At 35.7% G+C, this 20,196-nt stretch overlaps 1 protein-coding gene across 1 annotated transcript in view; it reads left to right on the top strand.

The window, feature by feature from the left end:
* Window positions 1–2,038, top strand: part of LOC108695170 (protein Wnt-1) — a 23,166-nt gene extending 21,128 nt beyond the window's left edge. Inside the window, exons 3-4 of the mRNA XM_018204929.1 lie at window positions 897–1,171; window positions 1,481–2,038. Of these exons, the coding sequence (XP_018060418.1) occupies window positions 897–1,171; window positions 1,481–2,038 (833 nt within the window). The remainder of the gene's footprint in view (window positions 1–896; window positions 1,172–1,480) is intronic.
* The last annotated feature ends 18,158 nt before the right edge of the window (window positions 2,039–20,196 follow it).

The raw sequence follows: 20,196 nt of genomic DNA, 5'->3' as shown, positions 1-20,196 counted from the left end.
TCTCTCTCTCTCTCTCTCTCTCTCTCTCTCTCTCTCCCTCTCTCTCTCTTTAAATGCATTATTATATTTTAATTAAATAAAAAAATACTTGTAAATAACAAAAATTAATTAAAATAATTAATTTCATAAAATTTAACTTAAAAATGTAGAACACCACATAATATTTTTTGCACTAATGGGACAATGTAACACTGTCTCGGAATGGTGCGAGCTCACAATTTATGAAATTGTTTCGTCCGCTCTTCTCTCGCACGATATCTTCACCGACTCAAAAGGAGCCGGCACGCACCTGCACCTTATGCAGATAAGGTCGAGGTGCTTCAGGTCAGCCCACTCAGGGTTAAGGTCACGTACCGTCTTTTACCTCTTGCTCTATCTTTCTCCCTCTCTTCCTCTGTCCTTCCTCTTGTTGCTCTCTCTCTTACACACTCTTGCACACTCTTGTTCTCCCTCGCTTCCACCTGCAAGAACTTCTCGCGCAGGTAGTCTCTCGGAGGATTGAGACGTTGCCTGACGTCACCACTCACCTCCTACACGATCAAACACCGTGAAAGTTTTGTCAGCACTTCCAGTCAGTAGAAAAATATTGATAATTATCAAGAAGAAAATTAACATTTCATCAAAAATTCGTCTTCTCACACTTCTAATAGATAAATAATTACTGAGAGTTTATTTTTATCAGAAATATTCAAAAATATTATACAACTGGACAAATAAAACTAAAAATTGAAAGATTTAACGATGCAATATTTACAATAAAAGCAATAATATGTAATAGTTAATTTTAATAGGATTTGAATCTGCGTTTTCTCTGTTTTCGCATTTTCCATGCGCTGAACGAGGAATTTAGTTTCCAACATGTCGCGCATCGTGAATTTTCCGTGATTTTCTTACAGGATGTCGAGAGACTGCTTTCATCTACGCCATCACGAGTGCAGCAGTGACTCACAGTATCGCTAGGGCATGTAGCGAAGGCAGCATTCAATCGTGCTCCTGTGATTACACTCACCAGTCACGCGTATCATCTGCCGTTCGAGATTGGGAATGGGGTGGTTGCTCGGATAACATTGGATATGGCTTCAAATTCTCTCGCGAATTCGTCGATACTGGCGAACGTGGCAGAAATCTTCGTGAGAAGATGAATCTACATAACAATGAGGCCGGCAGAGCAGTAAGTTCTTTCTCAATTTCGTTTTATTTAAATATATATATATAAAAAAAGAATTAAAATGTTAAAGTTACTCTTCTAAATAATATTTCATTTGTGATTTAAATTCAGATAAAAACGAAATATTCATATTTAATCTGGATATCCGAAATTCATTTACAGCCTGCTATTTTATGTGTTGGCATATTTGTGTTGAACAAAATAATTAATCTGCAATAAGCTATTCATCGCGAGACGAAAAAGTTAAGATCACCATGAATATTAATTTTAATTGCAAAGAAAAATTACAGGACTTCGCCTCTCTCATTACAGCACGTGACTTCGGAGATGCGTCAGGAATGCAAGTGTCACGGTATGTCCGGCTCGTGCACGGTGAAGACCTGTTGGATGCGGCTGCCGAATTTCCGTGTGGTCGGCGATAACTTGAAGGATCGTTTCGACGGGGCTTCTCGGGTAATGGTCAGTAACTCAGACCGAGCGCGCGTTACCAACAATGCCATCACCAGCAACTCGGCGAGTAACTCCGTGCATCAGCATCGTGATGGTCTCGGACGTCGGCAGCGCTACAATTTCCAGCTGAAGCCATACAATCCGGAGCATAAGCCACCCGGGCAGAAGGATCTGGTCTACGTGGAGCCGTCACCGCCATTCTGCGAGAAGAATCCCAAACTCGGCATCTTGGGTACTCACGGCCGACAGTGCAACGACACGAGCATCGGCGTTGATGGTTGCGACCTGATGTGCTGTGGTAGGGGACACAAGACTCAGGAGGTGACGGTAATCGAGAGGTGCTCTTGCACTTTCCACTGGTGCTGCGAAGTCAAGTGTCAGCTATGCAGGACGAAAAAGACGGTACACACATGTCTGTGAAAAGAAACTCGATCGTAAGATATCTCGTAATCTTGATCATCTTCGATGCATCTTCGTACAGGGTTAAACGATCAAAGTTCGAACTTTTCCTGTTTTCGCGGTACTTCCTTGTATAACGATATACATTGATGAATTCAAAGGATGAGACTACTTCTTTTAATTTAAAGGAGTCTGATAGTAGAGTCTCTCGTAGACTGTCGCGACGGTCTGTTTCGAGAGATCCTGTCATGAGTCTTGCCAGATGAGGTCGAAGTCGTCGTGGAGTCTCCCGCGTGAACCCGTGGGACCTCCTCGTCTTCAGTATTACGCGAAACGAACGGAACCACATATATTTATTACGCTGCATCGCGCGCGTATTAAAGACTGAGATGGTGAGAAGCGTTCGTGCGATCGTAGATTTTTAAGGCTTTAAGGTAGGAAGATTGTGTGAGATGCGGTAGAAGAGCGATGTAATAAATACCAGTGTAAACGCTTGCGTAACGCCGGTTCACTAACTCGCTATTCACTGAAGATCCACATTGTCCCTATAAATAAAAGATTCTGACATCTCAGCTGTGACAATGTTATACGGTAGAAAAAAATAATTTAAGGCTGCTGCTATTCGCACGTCTTATCCGACCATAACTCATCGGAGACGTTCGATAAAATTGTTATTTTCGTTGATAATATTCTAATTCAATTCATTATATCTCTTCATCTATTAATCACATTGGATTAGAGCTTGCTTCTTCGCTATAGAGGCTTATTGATCACGATAAGTAAACTGATGCACGAAGAAGCCTTCAATTATTTTATCCTACTGCATATGAGGTTTTCGTTTTAAGTGATGTTTATTGGCTATAACACGAGCATCGTGGTCTCGTGAAAGCATTATTTATTTTAATAGTATTCTTTTTGCATTTTAGATACTCCCTCGGGGAAACAAGCAATCTCGTATACAGATCGCAAACTTGTACATAAATAAATTATAGCGATATATTTTGCAGCAATGCGAGCCAATCGATGGCCTCTGTAAGAATATATTCCTCCGTAAGAAACTATTGTAAATACAAGCAGATTTACACACACACACACGCGACGAAGGTGAAGCCCTACAGGGCAGTGGTAAATTATTTTTATAACTTTTTCATATTTCGCTCTTTTTTCTCTTCTTTCTTTATCGAGCGCTGGGATATCGAGAATTCCACAGATTTAGAAATGACCTTTTGTCAATGCTTGATAGAAAGATTACTCTTCGAATGAGAAAATTTTAATAAATAAGCTAATTCCAATGTTGTGCATAATAGATGTATTAATTATTGCCCGTAATTTATATAAATAAACATATAAGAAGATTAAATAAACTGTTACTTTTATATCCTATCTGTTTCTCTCCCAACAAATTATAAAAATATTTTCATTAATTTTAAACAAGTGATTGCATCGATCTATCGTACAGCCTTCATCGTCAATAATCTATTAAACGATAATTTATTTTATATTTAATATTTAATCGAAATATAAAAATCACAACATAAGAATAAATATACTTTGCTTATTATTTAAAAATGAAATAATAAATTGATATAATTCTTAAATATAATAATTAATAGCTTTCTGTTAAAATATGCGTTTGAAAGAGATAAAAATTAGTTTTATAGGAACTAAAATTCTCATAAATGCGAGGTATCTATCGTCTATATTCGAATGTTGAACTTTTTTCGCGGATCTCCGCGGATAAAATGTATGAGCAATCCCTCGAACTTCGGCCCTACGATCAATGTGCCGCGCCGCTGTGCCGTGTCGCAAGACTATTCAATATTTTCCCATTACACGATGCGCGCCGCCGTCGACGTACTCCCGCGAAATATAGCCAACTGGTTCCCCAACTGGACGACTTCATAATTCCTGTGCCGAGTAAATGTCGTGGGAGGCCCATGCCCCGAGGAGGACTCGTTTGCCTCTCCTCATCCTCTTCTTCTTTCCTTCTCTCTCTCTCTCTCTCTCTCTCTCTCTCTCTCTCTCCCTCTCCCCCTCTCCCCCCCTCTTCCCCCTTCTCGTCTCTCCTCCTTTTTCTCATCGCGTTCTTTCTTCCTGCATCTCTGCCTTCCACCGTTTCAGTGTTCAGCAAATGCTGCACGCGATGATAACGAACGCAGGAATCCCGCAGGAATCTCTGTGCGGGATAAAAGGACCCTGACCGCATACGAACAGGCATCCGCGCTAATGGTACCAACACTCCATCGCCGACCTACCGGCTTTCTCTTCCTCTCTTTCCCACCCCTTTTCACCTTTTTTTCCACATGCTCCTTCTCCCGATCTACCTTCTGCTGCCGTTTTTTCCTTCTGTTGTGTCTCTCTCTTTCTCTATCGTCGGACCATCAGTTCTTTTATCTGCCGTTCATGCTCACGAATAATAAGTATTTCTTTTTAGATTTGTAAAAGAAACAGAAAGAGGGAGAGAGTAAGAGAGAAAGAGAGAGAAAGAGAGAGAGAAAAGGAGACAGTACATTCTAAGAGCTTAAAAATTGATCTATTAATGTTGAATCAAAAATACTACAATCGTTTTCATTAGATGACGTTTCATTAATTGAAAAATTATAATACATGATAAATTAACATAGAGAATTGTCGTGTGAATAAACTATACAAAACAATTTTTTCATTAGAAGAAAAGCAATTTATGACTTAATGATTTACTTAATAACATGTTTATGACAGCAAATTGAGATCTTATTTTAACATCAAATACTTTAATAAATTAATGTCTATACCTTATAAACCAAGCTAAGAGTAATTATTATTCGAAATATCACTGTAAGTATAATAATTCTAATACCTAAATAATATGTCTGGGCAATTTATGTTCTGAGCAAATTATTTTTCGCTCAGTATAGTACTTTTTCTTTATAATATAAAATTTTATCTATTACATACATAACTGATATATCCAAAGTTTTTAGTAATAAAGTTCAGAATGAATCAAACTTGTAAATTCAAGTTATGCAACACAGATTCAGCATTTACGTCTATCTCATTGCATAATGGTCAATCAACTTCCGCCATCGAATTCCTTATATCGTCCATCACATTGAGATCCACATTCAGCGATGCAACTCAGAGGGATAGTATATACGATAGTAAAATTCTTGCGAGTGAGCGAACAGAGGAGAGAGAGAGAGAGAGAGAGAAAGAGAGAGAGAGAGAGAGAGAGAGGGAAAGAGAGAGGGAGAGAGAGACTTCCAGCGTCCCGGCAGACAAGAATCTCGGGCAGCCGGACCACTTCTCACGGCGGTCTCTTTGATCTTACCTGACCCACCCACCCCCTCGGTCCTCCACCTCGACCAACGGACACCAGCAGCCTCTCCAGCTTCCTTTCCCCTCGCGAGTTCGGGTTTTTACCCTGGGCCAACTCGACGTTGAGCGGCAGCCAACCCTCCCTTTTCGCCACTCTACCTCTTGGCCACCATCCTCGCATTCTCGAAAAGCACGAGCGCGTCTTGGAGGCGACTGAGGTAGATTCATTCAGTTTTACTATTATTACGCATACCGTCACGCGTGCGGTTCGTTTCAGCTCGGGGAATGCGATCCTGGATCCCGGCGATCCCGTCGAGGCGCTTGGTAGATGCGTCGGCTTAATGGAACGGATGTCTGGGAGGCGGAGAGTCACGGATAAATACGACATGTCGTTAAGAGACCTCTGTAGCTCTTGAATTCTGGCTAACATGGAAAGTAGCGCGTGCCAATTTCATTTCGCAAGTCCTTCTTACAAAATTCGCAAATTCTATATAAATACTCGTGATAGAAGTCAACTTAAGTTTAAAAAAAAAATTAACATTATCATTTTTTATACCCTAAAAATTTAACCTTCATGAAAAACTCTTACTTCCTTTGGGATTCTTTATGACTCGAGTATTATTCAAGTTTCAGTAATTTGAAAGAGAAGCGATACTAAACTAAATATTATTAACTTCGATGTATTAAAACTTTGATATATAAAAAATTAAATTAGAAATAATTTTATTACAAATATTTCATTCATCAAAATAGATGTTTTACCGCTAAAATCGAATTTTGTTTAATTTATTGATGAATAGCGCTTGCGAATAAAAACGGTGATGATAGCTCAAACTAATTGGAAATAAAGTGCGCCGTCGTGTCATTGACACTTTTTACCAACGCTTCTTTCGCCGCTCTATCGTTATTTGAATCTTTTGCATGGTTCCCTCGCCGGCGAAGAGAAGAGCGATCCCTGTCCCCGGCGCCGCGATCTGATAGAGGCGACGAAAACATTTAGAGGTTATAAGAGCCCCCGGAACGATAAAATCGGGGCAGCCAGGCGGGCGGAACGACACGCGGCGTGTCGTGCACGAACACACGCGCGTGGCATCCTGATGGGCTCCTCTTCACTCCGCACGCGAAGGCACTCAATTGTCATTCCCGTGCTGTACATTTCGTATTCGTGAAACGTAAATCGGATGCAGGCGCTGATACGTATAGAGGATTCTTCACAATGGATCATTATTGCTTACGAGAACTGAAAAAAATGGCATATTTTTTTTTTCATTTTTAAATTTAAATAATATCTCTGCTGACATTTCAAAACTTTCCTTATATATAACTTATATATAACTGAAATAATAATCGGTAATGATTAATTATTTAAGATTAATTATTTTTGAAAAAGGTTTTTTGAAAGTACTGGTGTTCAATTTTTAATTTTTTTAATACCCAAAATAATTAATTACTATTTAGAATTTAATTTACAAGTATTAAAACTTGGGTGTATGATTTCTGCAAAAAATTACTGGAATTGAAAATTCATATTTTTTTGTAACAAAAAAGTGAATATTTTACAAACATATGAAAGAATTCAATAAGGTCAATATTTGTATATAACAATACAGTTTCATAATTTAAATAAAAAATTTTTTTATTTTATTTTATTTTTTATGTTATTTTAATTATTTTTTAAAAACATGTCTGCTTCTTATTAAAATAATTTTTAATCCAGATCGCTTCCGAATTTTTTGTATTATTTTAAAAATAGTACAATATTTTATAAATCTATAATTTTTCATAATTTTTTATTAAATATACATATAATACATTAAATTGAAGACTTTTATAAGTATTAGTTTTTAAATAATTTCCAACTTGTTTCAATTAAACGAAAAATGATGGAAAGTGCGATAGAAAGTATTAGTATGATATTAGTTTAGGAAAATCCTAAGAAAATATATAAAAGAAAAATAGGTGAAGAAATCGAAAAGAACATCTAGCGAATTCAAAACTTTGTTCATTATCTTACAGTTTTTGCCCATCTTCATTTCAAATAAAAAAAAATGTATATGCACAAATCAACTAATTTATCGTTTTTGTGAGCTGAAAGTAGGTAGTCCATGATTGTGGTTCGTCGTCGTCCTGGTCCACGTCGCCGGAATATAGGAATGGCTGGAATCTCTTTTGGCGGGACCTGGAGCTCGTCGTCGTAGCTATTCGTGGGAAAGAATATTGGTTGACATTCGAGACCACACCGTCGAATTATCGGCGTTTTGGCATGTTATAAAGCTCCGAAGCGCACCTCCTACCCCGTCCTGGCTTCTCATTTCGCTTCCTCGATCATTCCTCCTCCGACCATCCTCCGCGGAACCAGAAAAGAGAATCTCCAGCGGAATCCGCGTCTCCGACGACTGTGGGAACGAAATCGCGGATCGGCCGCTGCCTGGAACCAGCGTGTACCAACGTGTCGGTCGACACCCGGATTCCTTTCGAGTCCTCCGGCCTTTCGTCCCTAAAACTTTCAAGAGAAGTTCTTTTCTTTCTCTCTATCTCTTTCTTTCTTTCTTTCTTTCTTTCATTGCTGCCGATATTCTCTTCCGTTCCCTCTTACTTTGTTCACTTATTTTCGAGCAAAAATTCCAGCAGTTTAATATTTCTATAGTCTATAATTTGGAATAATCGTTCTAATATTTAAAAATGATTTCGATATGATAGGGCACAAGAAAGACGGACTGAATTTTTATTCATGTGTATATATATGTGTGTGTGTGTGTGTGTGTGTGTGTGTGTGTGCGCGCGCGCGCGCGCGCGCATGTGTACGTTTCTTCAATATTTTATACTTAAATTTATATTTAAGATTATATAAATTTTCATTCATTAAATTACTAGGTACTTATAATATTAAATATTTAAATGACAAGAAAATATAGAATGTGAGCAATATCGATTTTTTAATTAGCTTAACGATAAGGCTAATCAATTCAACAAAGAGAAAATATTATTCGTTGCAATTTTAATATTTTACGAAGTAGTTTTAAAGAGGTGACAATCTCAACATGCAAGAAATCTAACACTATTCTTGCTCTTCCATCCATGACGGTCGTAGCAAATAAGTAAGTCATTAAAGAACTCAAAAAATATATCGGACCACCCTGACGCGATTCCGTGAATAATCTTTCGGGTAGATTTACGTATCGCGTTCGTTACGGGTTCTGGGAGCGATACTCCGTTCGTGGATCCTACGAAAGCTTCATTACTTTTTTCTAGCTCGGCGCACGATGTGAATGACTTAATTCTCTGGAGATAGAGAAAGTGGCTACGGCGTGGATATCAGCGAAGAACACGGAGGACAAGGGCGAGGAAGAAGATGAGAAAGAAGAAGATCGAAGCGCGTAATACGTGTTCAGTGGCCGTTCTCTTTCGTAAGATCGAGAAGCGTAGATGACGCCATGAGTGGCGTGACGAATCACTGAGATACCGCCCGGGAAAATCAACAATTGACCTCCCTTTAATTCGAAAAACACACACCGCGTTCTGCTCTGTTCTCCGCTTGGCTGATTCGCCTTTTTCTGAATATCTTTTTCGCGACTGCCACGACACTTGTCTTTTCATTTCCATAGATCCACAAATGACAGTAACGCAAGTTGAAATTGAAACTGTTATTTCAACAAGTTCAATTTTACAAACATAATCTCCTATGTTTAATTAATATATAATTAATATAAAGAATAATGATAAAAAATACAATGATGCGATGTCAATATTATACAATATATTATTGCATGTTAATTAATGTATGTATTTTTTATCTTAAAATAATAAACACTTAATGTCTTATTTTTAAAGGGATTATTACGTAAAATTTATAACAGAAAATAATTGTGTATTCCCATTGAAATATATATTATTAAAAATTGATCATTCCGAAATTATACCCGAATACAGGACTCGTTGAGACTTGGTATATAATATAGCAGCGCCAATCTAAAATCTCACTTTTGTTACCTTCCTTTGATACCGTAATTGCCGACTTTTATTAGCCTACGAATTATGTCTTTCAAAAATTATATCGTTCGACATGATTTTATTAGCGAGCCCCTCCGGCAGCTATTATACGTAATGAGTGACTCGGGATTGATTTTCGCGCGACTTTGGCTTCGGAAATTAGTTCCCCCGAAATTATAACAGTCACCAGACTCACTATCAACGCTTGCGAAGTGAAGGGAGAAGAAGGAATCATCAAAGATTCATATATAGATACATATATAGATAAAAACACACACATATAAAATATATATATCTATAATGGAAATGTGGTGTCCTTTTATGTGAGAGAGAGAGAGAGAGAGAGAGAGAGAGAGAGAGAGAGAGAGAGAGAGAAGAGCAACGTCGTTATTAATGTCGGACAAAAATACCGAAATACATCATCCAGGCGCCATCGGCCACCTAAGTAGCCGGGGGCGGAAGGATCCGACGGATCTGATATACCGACACCAGGACCAGGATGATAATTAATGGTTTTACGATATTGGAAATGTCTCGCATTCAGTCGAGCAGAATCTATCGAGGCGTCAAAACAAAGACGCGGTTACCGCCGCTGATGGTGGGCCGCACCGTGATTCGTCGATATCCGACTTTTTCTGTGCGATTTTCGAGCTCGCTGTTTCTCTCTGTCGAGAATTATCAATTCGCTCTGCATCGCAGTATTTGCTTTATCGGTACGCGCTTTTGAGTATCGGACTCGGTTAATGTAAGAATAACAATATCGTTATACATTTCAAGCGATTAAAATACGTACTAACCATATAAGAACTTAATTCTCTTGATTATCTATCGCTAATTATCACATGAAACTTGAAATACATAATAATTATTATTGCATGATACTAAAGTTTTTATGATCTTTCTTCCTTTTAATACATATTCTTCGGAATATATTCTACGAAACAAAACGTATTCTACGAAATATAACTAATAAAACAAATAAAATGATTCTTTCATATTAATCGTCCAATAAGATTTCATTTCTTGTATGTTGTTATAAATAAATAATATGAAATAACCATGAAGTAATCATTTTATTTATTTATTAGTTATATTTCGTAAATAAAAAAAATACGTAAGAAAATTTATATGCATAAAATCATTTTTACTAAACTTTAACAATTTTCGAAAAATTTCTAAACAAAATCAACAAGGAAAGAAATCAAGTATGAGAAACAGACCACCTGGTAATTCGAGGACTCGATTCATTCTTGTGTCGACGTCTATCGAAAAAGAAGAAAGAAACCGATTCTCCTGGTAAATTAGCATATACTGCACAGATCAGTAGCTTCGATCGGAGTCCTTCATTGTCACTTCTGCCATCTTTTGTTTTATAATTCCGTTAACAATATTACTTACATTATTATATTATATTTATATGATTTTCAAAAAAATTGTAAACTAATCTTACAATAATAATCTATATATACAAAATAGTAGAAAAAAGTACAAAGCATCACGAACTGTAAATCAATACAATATTTAATACAATATATAACAGTCGACGTTTTCTCTCAGAGATCTCATACGACAGATTGCAAGTCGTGATAATACTTATATCGCCATATCGACGAACGGTTCCGTCGCCGGTGAACGTTCCAACAGGTGGCATGCTGCAACTGTCGTGCATTAGAAGACGGGATTCAACGTCGCGGGCAACGAAAAATTACGGTGCACGGCTGCATTACGCGGCATGAGTAGCAACTCTCTCCAGGAAGCCATCGGCTCGTAGGAACACCCATATCGCCGTTGCTGGCTCCTTGCTCCTCTATCATTCCTCTCCTCCCTCTCCTCCCCCCTCCATTCACTCTCTTTTTCTTTATATATTTCTGTCTCGCTTTCTCTCTTTACGCTTTGGGCGAGAGATTATGCTCGTAATTTATATACGTGGGCTAACGCTCTTGGTGTCTGAGATTTTTGTTACAAGATGCCCCTCGATCGCTCGAGCGGAAAGTGAGAGACGAGTTTTAAAAGAGCAATTTATCGTTGATTTCACTGGCAATATATAGAGTCAATAATTTAGACGTTATTTCGCATAAAATAGAATACCACTTTATAAATCCTAAAGTCTATTACACTGTCTTACGAATTGCGTTGCCCGCAGTCTTGGCGTCCTTGAATTGCGAGGCATTTCGATACTATCAGATAAACAAGTACAACGGAAATGGAGATAAGTAACGGGTAATAGCAGTTTATTCGCGATTATTGTTATCATTTTTACGCGCGCCACAACACAAGATTTATCCGTAATGAGCGGCTGCGTTTCGCAACATCATTTCTGTGAAGACTAGTAATTGTCCTGTGATTGGATGCACGCAATTAGATGTATCGATATAACGAACAACTTGTATAATCAATTTTTACAATATATTATTAGTTATCTTTATTAGCTTCATTTCTCCTAGAGCTGTTATTTATAATCGTTAATTTCATTTCTTAATATCACGAATATGGATTGCATGGATGGACTGCACGGACTTTCTGTGATGTTTTTAAAGATTTTAAAACGGATTTTCTTATGAATAGCAAATACTGCAATTTTTACAAATATATAGTTAAGAGGTTCACCGAGACAAAAAAGTATTTAGGTATGCCTTAGGAAGCAAATCCCTGATGCAAACTCATCCGTTGCATTCGCAAAAGAATGTCAAAGGATAATCGATTCTTCCCGAACAGTATCACTGCCTATACACAAATTCGCCTAAAAAAAAAATTAAAGTTTACGTGTGACAATTTTCGAGTTACCACAGAAATCAAAAGAGAATTCTTTAAATTCTATATTCAGTCAAAGAAAACGACATTAAAATTAATGATTACACGGATTATACGTATTTTTTATGACAAAGTTAAAATCCTTTGAAACTTACAAAACTATCTATTTATTATTTTCTATGCAAAAGATATATATGATATTTTGCATATATTTTCTTTTTTAAAATCATGGAATCATATATATATAATTTATCATATTTATGAATTAAAAATACACTTAATAAATTTCTTTAAAATCTTATTTGTACAATTTTAAATCTTAAAAAACCTGTAAATATATTGATACAATTATACGAACGTAGAGAAAAAGAATTGCATACGTTATAACAAACACTCAAAAGCAATGTGTCTGTCCATGAAATATATAAATATATTTTTAATTATTAATTTAAATTAAGAAAAAGAGAAATAAGAGAAAGTAAAATATATTATAATTAATAACAATTCTGGTATTTAATGGCTAGTCTTTTTTAATCATTTTTGTTGAAAATATTGGCTAAACTGTAAGAAACAATACGTTTGTCTGTACTGATAACAGAGATGCACACAGAGACGCGAGATACGAAAAGCAGCGAAGACACGAGAAGCAAGAAGACGATAACGGAAGAAGAAGAGAAGGGAGGTGAGAAGAAGAAGCGAGAGACAGGGCGAAGCTTAAAGGCCTGGTTGGACCCACCGCCGTGTTCCGCGAGGCTCGTAATTACGCGGCAAGGCCGCCGCGAAAGAGAGGCGTCAAAATCGCCCTACGGTCTTCTCTCCTTTCCCTCACCCTTCTCGCTCGGCCTCGTGATCCTTCGGCCTGGCGGCCATTATCGAAATTGATATTTTATTGATGGCCCGCACCATAATCCACAGAGCCTTTATTGAGTTATTTCCCGATAATTACGAATCAATAACGATAATTTAACGGTGTCCGAACGTTAGAGATCGTCCCTTTGCTCTCTTCATTCACCTTTCTTCTTCTTCTCCTTCTTATCTGATTTCTTCTTTCTTTTTACTGTTGCTGCTCTTCTCATCGTTTTTTCTTTATTTCCGTCTGCTCTCGCATTGCGCACGCGACGTAAAACACGTATCTCAAAATATCTTCGACAATTAATTTGATAATTTTGCCTTTAAATCTTTCTAGCAAACATTTACCTCATGCATAAATAATCTCTTTAATTATAACAAAGATGTATTTTATGTTGTCAAGACAGATAAAAAAATCTAACAAAATCTTTTTCAACTCTGTATCTCAAAAACCCTATACAAAATTATAGAGGATTTTTAAACAGTAAAATTAATTTAAATTGTAGTTATAGTTTTTGACTTACTCAAAAATTTCCTTAGGCAAAACCACATGTGTTTTCTTTACGTCGGTTGTTTCATTTCATTATTCTGTGTATAAAAGTATCAAGGTACAGTTATCAAAAAATGTAAAATTTAGTAAATAAAGATACTGTTTAGTCTAATTAGACCGGAAAATAGCAATTTTTTCAAATGGTACTACAGCAAAATCTGTTTATTTTATTTATTATAGTTTCGTCTAAGAAAAGTTTCGATCAGTTAAACACTATACATACTACAGTTTAAGTCAATTTCATTGAGAATCAAAAACCCAAAAACGTACGTTTTGTACGGGATCCTTTTTAGATACTTTAACAAAATGCTTCTTTTTGTGCATCATTGTATTTACCATTCAATTTCATGGAACACAACAAAAATCTCTTTGGATGTCAAAAACAATATTAGTTTTAACACTAATATTTATTTTTGACATCAAAAGAGATTTTTAAATCCCAAAATTAAGACGAATTTATCCTGTTTACATCATTTAGAATTAACCATGAAATTTCAAGTAGTATTCTACGACGAAAGAATAGCGACATATCGATGAGAAAATCGCCGCATCGAGAAACCGCAGGTGCTTCCTCTGTGCCTCTAGTCGGCCGATAGGGAATGTTTATTATAGCAGCCGGTGGAAACGCCCTCTCTCCTCTCGAACGCGTTGGTGCTCATAAACGGGCCCGTTTTACGATCCTCCCGGTGGTTTTTCGCTGCGCTTTTTGCTCTATACTGGGTCTTGCGGAAGGTTATCCATATAAGAGGGGAGCACAGAGGATGAAGGGGACGAAGGGCCGCGATGGAACACCTACCGCGATAATTACGTGACATTTTGTTTTGCGACCACAAGGGATTTTTTCCTCGCCTCCGTTCCGGCCTCATGGCGGACCCGGTTGGGCCTTCCTCATGAAAGAGATCCTAGCCTCAGGTTTTGAATCGTTTCACGTCTGACGAAGGGCAAGCAGCGAGATTGGGGCGTGAATGTAAATGAATTTACAGTATTGGAATCGGTGGGAAAAATTTACGAACGGCGAGTTACAATTTGCATGCTAACAGGATGCAAATCCGAATCTGCTGAAAGTTAATTCGAAGATAGAATTAAATGGAGATAGAATCAGAAAGTATATTCTAATAAAATCGCTGTGAGTATAAAATAGTACAGCTTTTATAAAGTTATAAGTGAAATTACTCGTATCTCAATAGAAGATATTTATGAGTTCTCTTTGTTTACACACGTAACTTATACATAATTTTAACTGTAGACATCTTTGTCTTTTATATATTTTTAATTAAATGCCTATAAAAATATAATCCACAATTTGTATAATCAAAAATCTGATCTCCACGACGAAATTGTTACTGATTCGTTCGAAGAATCATGAGAAATAATTTTGCTGAATTTTAGTTGATTTGACGATTGAGTCATCAGTAAGTTCGGTGTACAATACTAATAGAGATCGGTTATTGACGCACAGTTTTAGCAATCTTTAAAATCGTTTTTCCGCCGTCGAGCGTGTCCCGCAATTGAGAAGCGTCAGCGATGGCGACAGCAACATCGACAAGAGCACCAGCAACCGTCGACCGACGACACTGATGCTAATTGCCGCAGCTAACTAACCGCTCACTTAGCACGCATCGACGATACGTCACTATGTTCAATGATGCGTGCATTCTGTAAATGTATAAGAACGAAGAAGAAAATCCACATTTCACATTAATTTTTAATGTCATTGAGAAGAATAACAATATATTATCTCTCATATAATTTCTTCTGTTATAATATACATTATATGTATTCACTTATCAATTTGTTCATAACTGACAGTTTACCTCAAAATCCTATTTTAACATCAGACATAAAATATTCCTGATTTTTGTTCTGTTGTATTTTATAATTGAAGATATCAAAATAAAAAAGTTACTGTTAGGATTAAATAAAGATTTTATAATCAGATAAGCTACATTCGCAGGTAAACTATGTGCAATTGAAGTCACAGTTATAACTATATACTGTTTATTTTCTTAAACTACGATAGCATCTCAAAGATTAAATCCTACGATGATTTTCTACTCTCGTAATTAATGAAGCTTGCCACTGATTCGTTATTGGATTTAACATCTTGATCTCTAAAACATAGATTTTATCAAACATACATTGAGAATCCGTAATAAATATACCGAGATTCCAAGACGCGAGCCGATCGATCCAACTATTAATAATCCACTTGTGAATCCTTAAGGAAATATCATAAGTTATTAGGATATTATATCGTATATCATTGAGTTCACTGTCTACGGTTAATTAGCGCCAATTATATCCACAAATACCCTTTCGCTATTTCGAACTTCTTCCGCTTTCGCTTTTTCTGACCTTAGTTATATCTAGATAGAATTTCTTTAATCTCAAAGAATTTCTATAAATAGTTTTATTACTATTAGTAATTAACTATGAAATTCTAGTTTTTTAATTCTAGTTTAATTCTAGTTTTTTACGATTTAAAAAAATAGTAGTATTAGACATTTATTTTGTATTTAATTGTTTTAATAAAATTTTAAAATAATGAAATTGCTGTACATATTTCCTTAGGAATTTTATATTTAATTGAAATTTGGGATATATATACATATATATTATCAATAAAAATTTATTAAAATAAAGACATTTAAGTATAATATTTTTGATATATAAAGAATTTGATATACAAAAAAAAACGGTTTTGCTGAAGAATCTAAAAATTTAGCCAATACAAATTTTAAATATTATTTTAATATTATTGAATCATCAAAATAATTATGTAGCACATTTTAACATCCTTGACAATGCTGTAAAAATGTTAACATTCTAGCAACCAGTTTGATCGTCCTACATTATTATTTTGATAATTTAAAACACAAATTATTTTCAAATCTATATCTAACTAAATTTTTAGATACTTCAGCAAAATCTCTTTTCGTGAAAGAATCATACAAAAAAATTTATTCTTGAAATAGAGAAAGTAAGATGCACACATTCAATAAATTTGACATCAAGATGACAATGTTTTTCAATGTACTCATTAATTAACAACACGTCGTAATAAGTTGCTTTGCGAGATTTAAGTGCCGTGGTTCCCCAATCGACTTTCATCTGCGGAACCACGCTATGGCGAGATCGTCCCACTACGTGGGTGGTAGTTGACTATGTGCGCGCGTGCGTGTGTTACATTATGTTACTGTCCGCGTATGTAATGGCGACGCGGCCATTCCGTAGCAGCGCGATGATTCAGGACCTTCCTGCGCAGCGTCCCGTCGGCTAAATGCTCGCATCCATATCGCGGCCATCGTGGGTGGACGCGCGACATGAGCGAAAGGACGACGGGACAAGTGCAGGACATGCCGCGCCCATCCTTGTCGACCCTCATGAAACGACCATTTAAGGAGATGAAGGGGGTTAATTAATATTGCATTCCGCGGGATTGAGCTGTCGTCTCGGATTGTCATTGCTGCCCTCATCACGTTGAACGAGGAACGATAATTTAAACGATTTCTACAAGGTGAAATTACATTTTCACTCAACAGTTCTAATGCAACACTAAAATCGAGCTCATCTTGTAATATCAATACTGCACGGAAAAAGCAATTTTAGTATGTATTTTTAAATTAGAAATACCTTGCGAATTTGTAAAAAAATAACGCTTTTCAATATTATGAAAAAAAATATCTTAATTTCAAAGAAATATTTTTTTGAAATTAAAAGTTTTTTTCAGTGTATTAATAATACTCTGTTAAACAAAATTGAAAATCTAGTAAAATATATCATAACTATTTTTGAATTCATATTTACAAATGTTACAACATATTGAAAGTCTTCAGCTTCACAAAAGAATCATATAAAGTCACAAATAAGCAAAGTGAATACCAAAAAATCGAAGAGATTGTCCATCGGACTTGGCGGCATTGTCCATCCATGCGCGTTCATCTCATATAGAAGTGCTCATTGCTTATAATTATTCTCATATTAATGTCTGTTACTATCATCCCGCATCGTCATGACATGGAGACATCGCGGTTGATAAATGGTTAATGACGATCACGAGGAACTGTTATCAGACTTATTGATCGTCGTGCGTGTACAATCTGCGGGGGTGCACAGTCAACTCCAACGAGCGTCTCAATCAGAAAGACAACTAAATGCGATCGGATAATCTAAGATAGAAGAAAGAAAGAAAGAGAGAGAGAGAAAAAAAAAAGAATAAGAGATAGGGGATCGTGAATTACGTTCGAGTTTCATCGAGACGAAGTTCTCGAGGATCGATAGCCGATCGCGAGCCTAAACGCCGATCTCAGATCGAGTCTTACCGATAAGAGATCGATCTTTCCCCCTCAGCCATCGACGGGACGATGGTGGGCCTGTTCACCAAAACGGCTTCATTAGGGCTCAGCATCTTTCGGATGCCCCACGCAAGGATGTCCACTACGCTCTCGTTACTGTCGACTGGTTGTACTCGCGTTAGCAAATGTCACGTGAACGTTGCACAACGAATGTATCGACTCATGCTGTCCTAAAAAATGATGATGGTAACGAGTGATATAATGCCGGACAGAATATTTTTCGATACAATATTTTTAAAATCCTTATGGATAAGCACTTTAATAATTTATATTTGTTTTGTAATCATGTTAAATTTAAATTTATATTAAAGTTTAAAAATATATAATATACTATATAAATATGTAATATAATAACATAACACTCCAAATTATATTATATGATAATATGTAAGATGACATATAGTAAGATAATTATATGTAAGATGTGACATATGTAAGATGATTATACATGTAATTAATTTACAAATATGACATGAAGATTAAAAGTTCGTTTTATTTCATAATATAAATAACTATATATATTATGTAGTATTTATTTATGATGCGTTTGGAAATTTATATACATAATCATATTTTATGAAATTCTTAGAAGAATTAAAGGAAACTTTTAAAGTAATTCTAAACAAAATCTTTACAGATAGTTTCTTATTAATCATAAAATTTATGAGAAATCGTAAATATTACAAATATTTGACAAATTATGAACCTTATACGATTCTGTTTCAATTGTCTCATTAAATTTTATAAATATATACATATCTCAACTCCCTAAATTATTATTATACATTCTAATATTATCGTATGACGCACAATATTAAAACAAAAAAGCATTACGAAGAAATATGTAATGATGTTGAATGTATGTGCGTGTTTCTATTATACTAATATCATAGTACAATATCATAGTACAATAAATATAATTTAATTGTCTTATACTTCTCTATTATATAGATATACGTATCTACATTATCTATATCTCTTGAATTACAGAGAAGTACACGTGGAAACGTATCCCGTATAAGAAAATGAAGCCGTCGAACGAGCAGTAGCCGAGCGCGAAGAAATGACATAATTCCCCCAAACCAAAAAACGCGCGAATGGTATATGAGAGAAAGATAAAGGGAAAGGAAGAGAGGAAGAAGGAAGAAGAAAGAAAAGAAAAGAGGAGAGGAGCCTAGAGGCCTCGATAGCTCTCTTTATCTCGTACTCGCATCGTTCCGTCGTCGCCCCACCTTAATTCACAGCCAAGCTGGGCCATAACTCGCGTTTTACCTCGCGGTGTTTATGTACTTTTAATAATGCCTGATATCTCGTGGATAGATGCTGCTCACTCACCCGCGCTGCCCCCTCCGCGATGCATCCCCCGGTGCTGCGTGGTGCACCCCGCTGCGAGTCGATGTGTGGTCGTAATACAGACCGGACCGAGAAACTTTGGGCCCGTGCGAACGAAGAATCGATTGTCTCGATTACGGCGTTCCTCTCTTTCGCATTTATATCTTATTTAGCACGTTTGAAAAACACGTCATGGTGTCAATTATCACGTAGAATATTATTATAGCAGTAATATCATGTAGAATAGAATATAGTAGATTGTAGATTATTATATACTTTCTCTAAATTTGGAATTTCAATTCTAAAGAGTGAAAATTGAGTTAGTTTTGAAAAAACTAACTGGCTCAATTTTCAATAAGTCTATTCACATTGCTTGAAATCCCCAAATTTTTGAACTTAAAATGAGATAAATTTATATTTGGATTATTGAAAAGAGAAAAAGTAAAGATGTTGAATGCAAAAAGTGCAACATGAACAGATCTATTCTTTAAAGAGATTTCATTCTTTAGAGTAATAATTTATTCTTAGAGAACTGACAATAATTATAAATGGGAAATTTATCATAATTAATTATAAATAAAATTATAAATAAAATATTACATAATTTGTGTAATAAATATATGAATAACTAATTCAAGTGTATGAATTAAAATAAATGTATGATTAAAATAAAAAAATATACCTAGATACAGAATATTATCATATTCAAAATTGTATCACCTTAAAGAGGATACAATTTCAAACATTGTAATTTTGAATGAAATAAAATTTGAATCCAATTTTCGAGATTCAAGTTTAATTTTTTCCTGTTTAATTGTACCTTTTAGTATCCTTCACACAATAAAATTATAATTACCGAACTTGAACCTTCAAATCTTATTTTCCTCAGCATTGTATCATGTTTGATATTGTATCACCTTATTCTATTATATTTCTATTAAAACATTTGATATCTATGTAGTCTCTCTTACATCATAAGATTTACATTAATTTTTTTGTAAATGCACGATTAAGAATACATCAATAATTTCGAGTGCAATAATAGTTTTGTTGTC

Source organism: Atta colombica, unplaced genomic scaffold, assembly GCF_001594045.1.
Source record: "Atta colombica isolate Treedump-2 unplaced genomic scaffold, Acol1.0 scaffold126, whole genome shotgun sequence".
NCBI classification, from domain to species: domain Eukaryota; kingdom Metazoa; phylum Arthropoda; class Insecta; order Hymenoptera; family Formicidae; genus Atta; species Atta colombica.
This window is presented reverse-complemented; position numbering and strand designations above follow the sequence as displayed.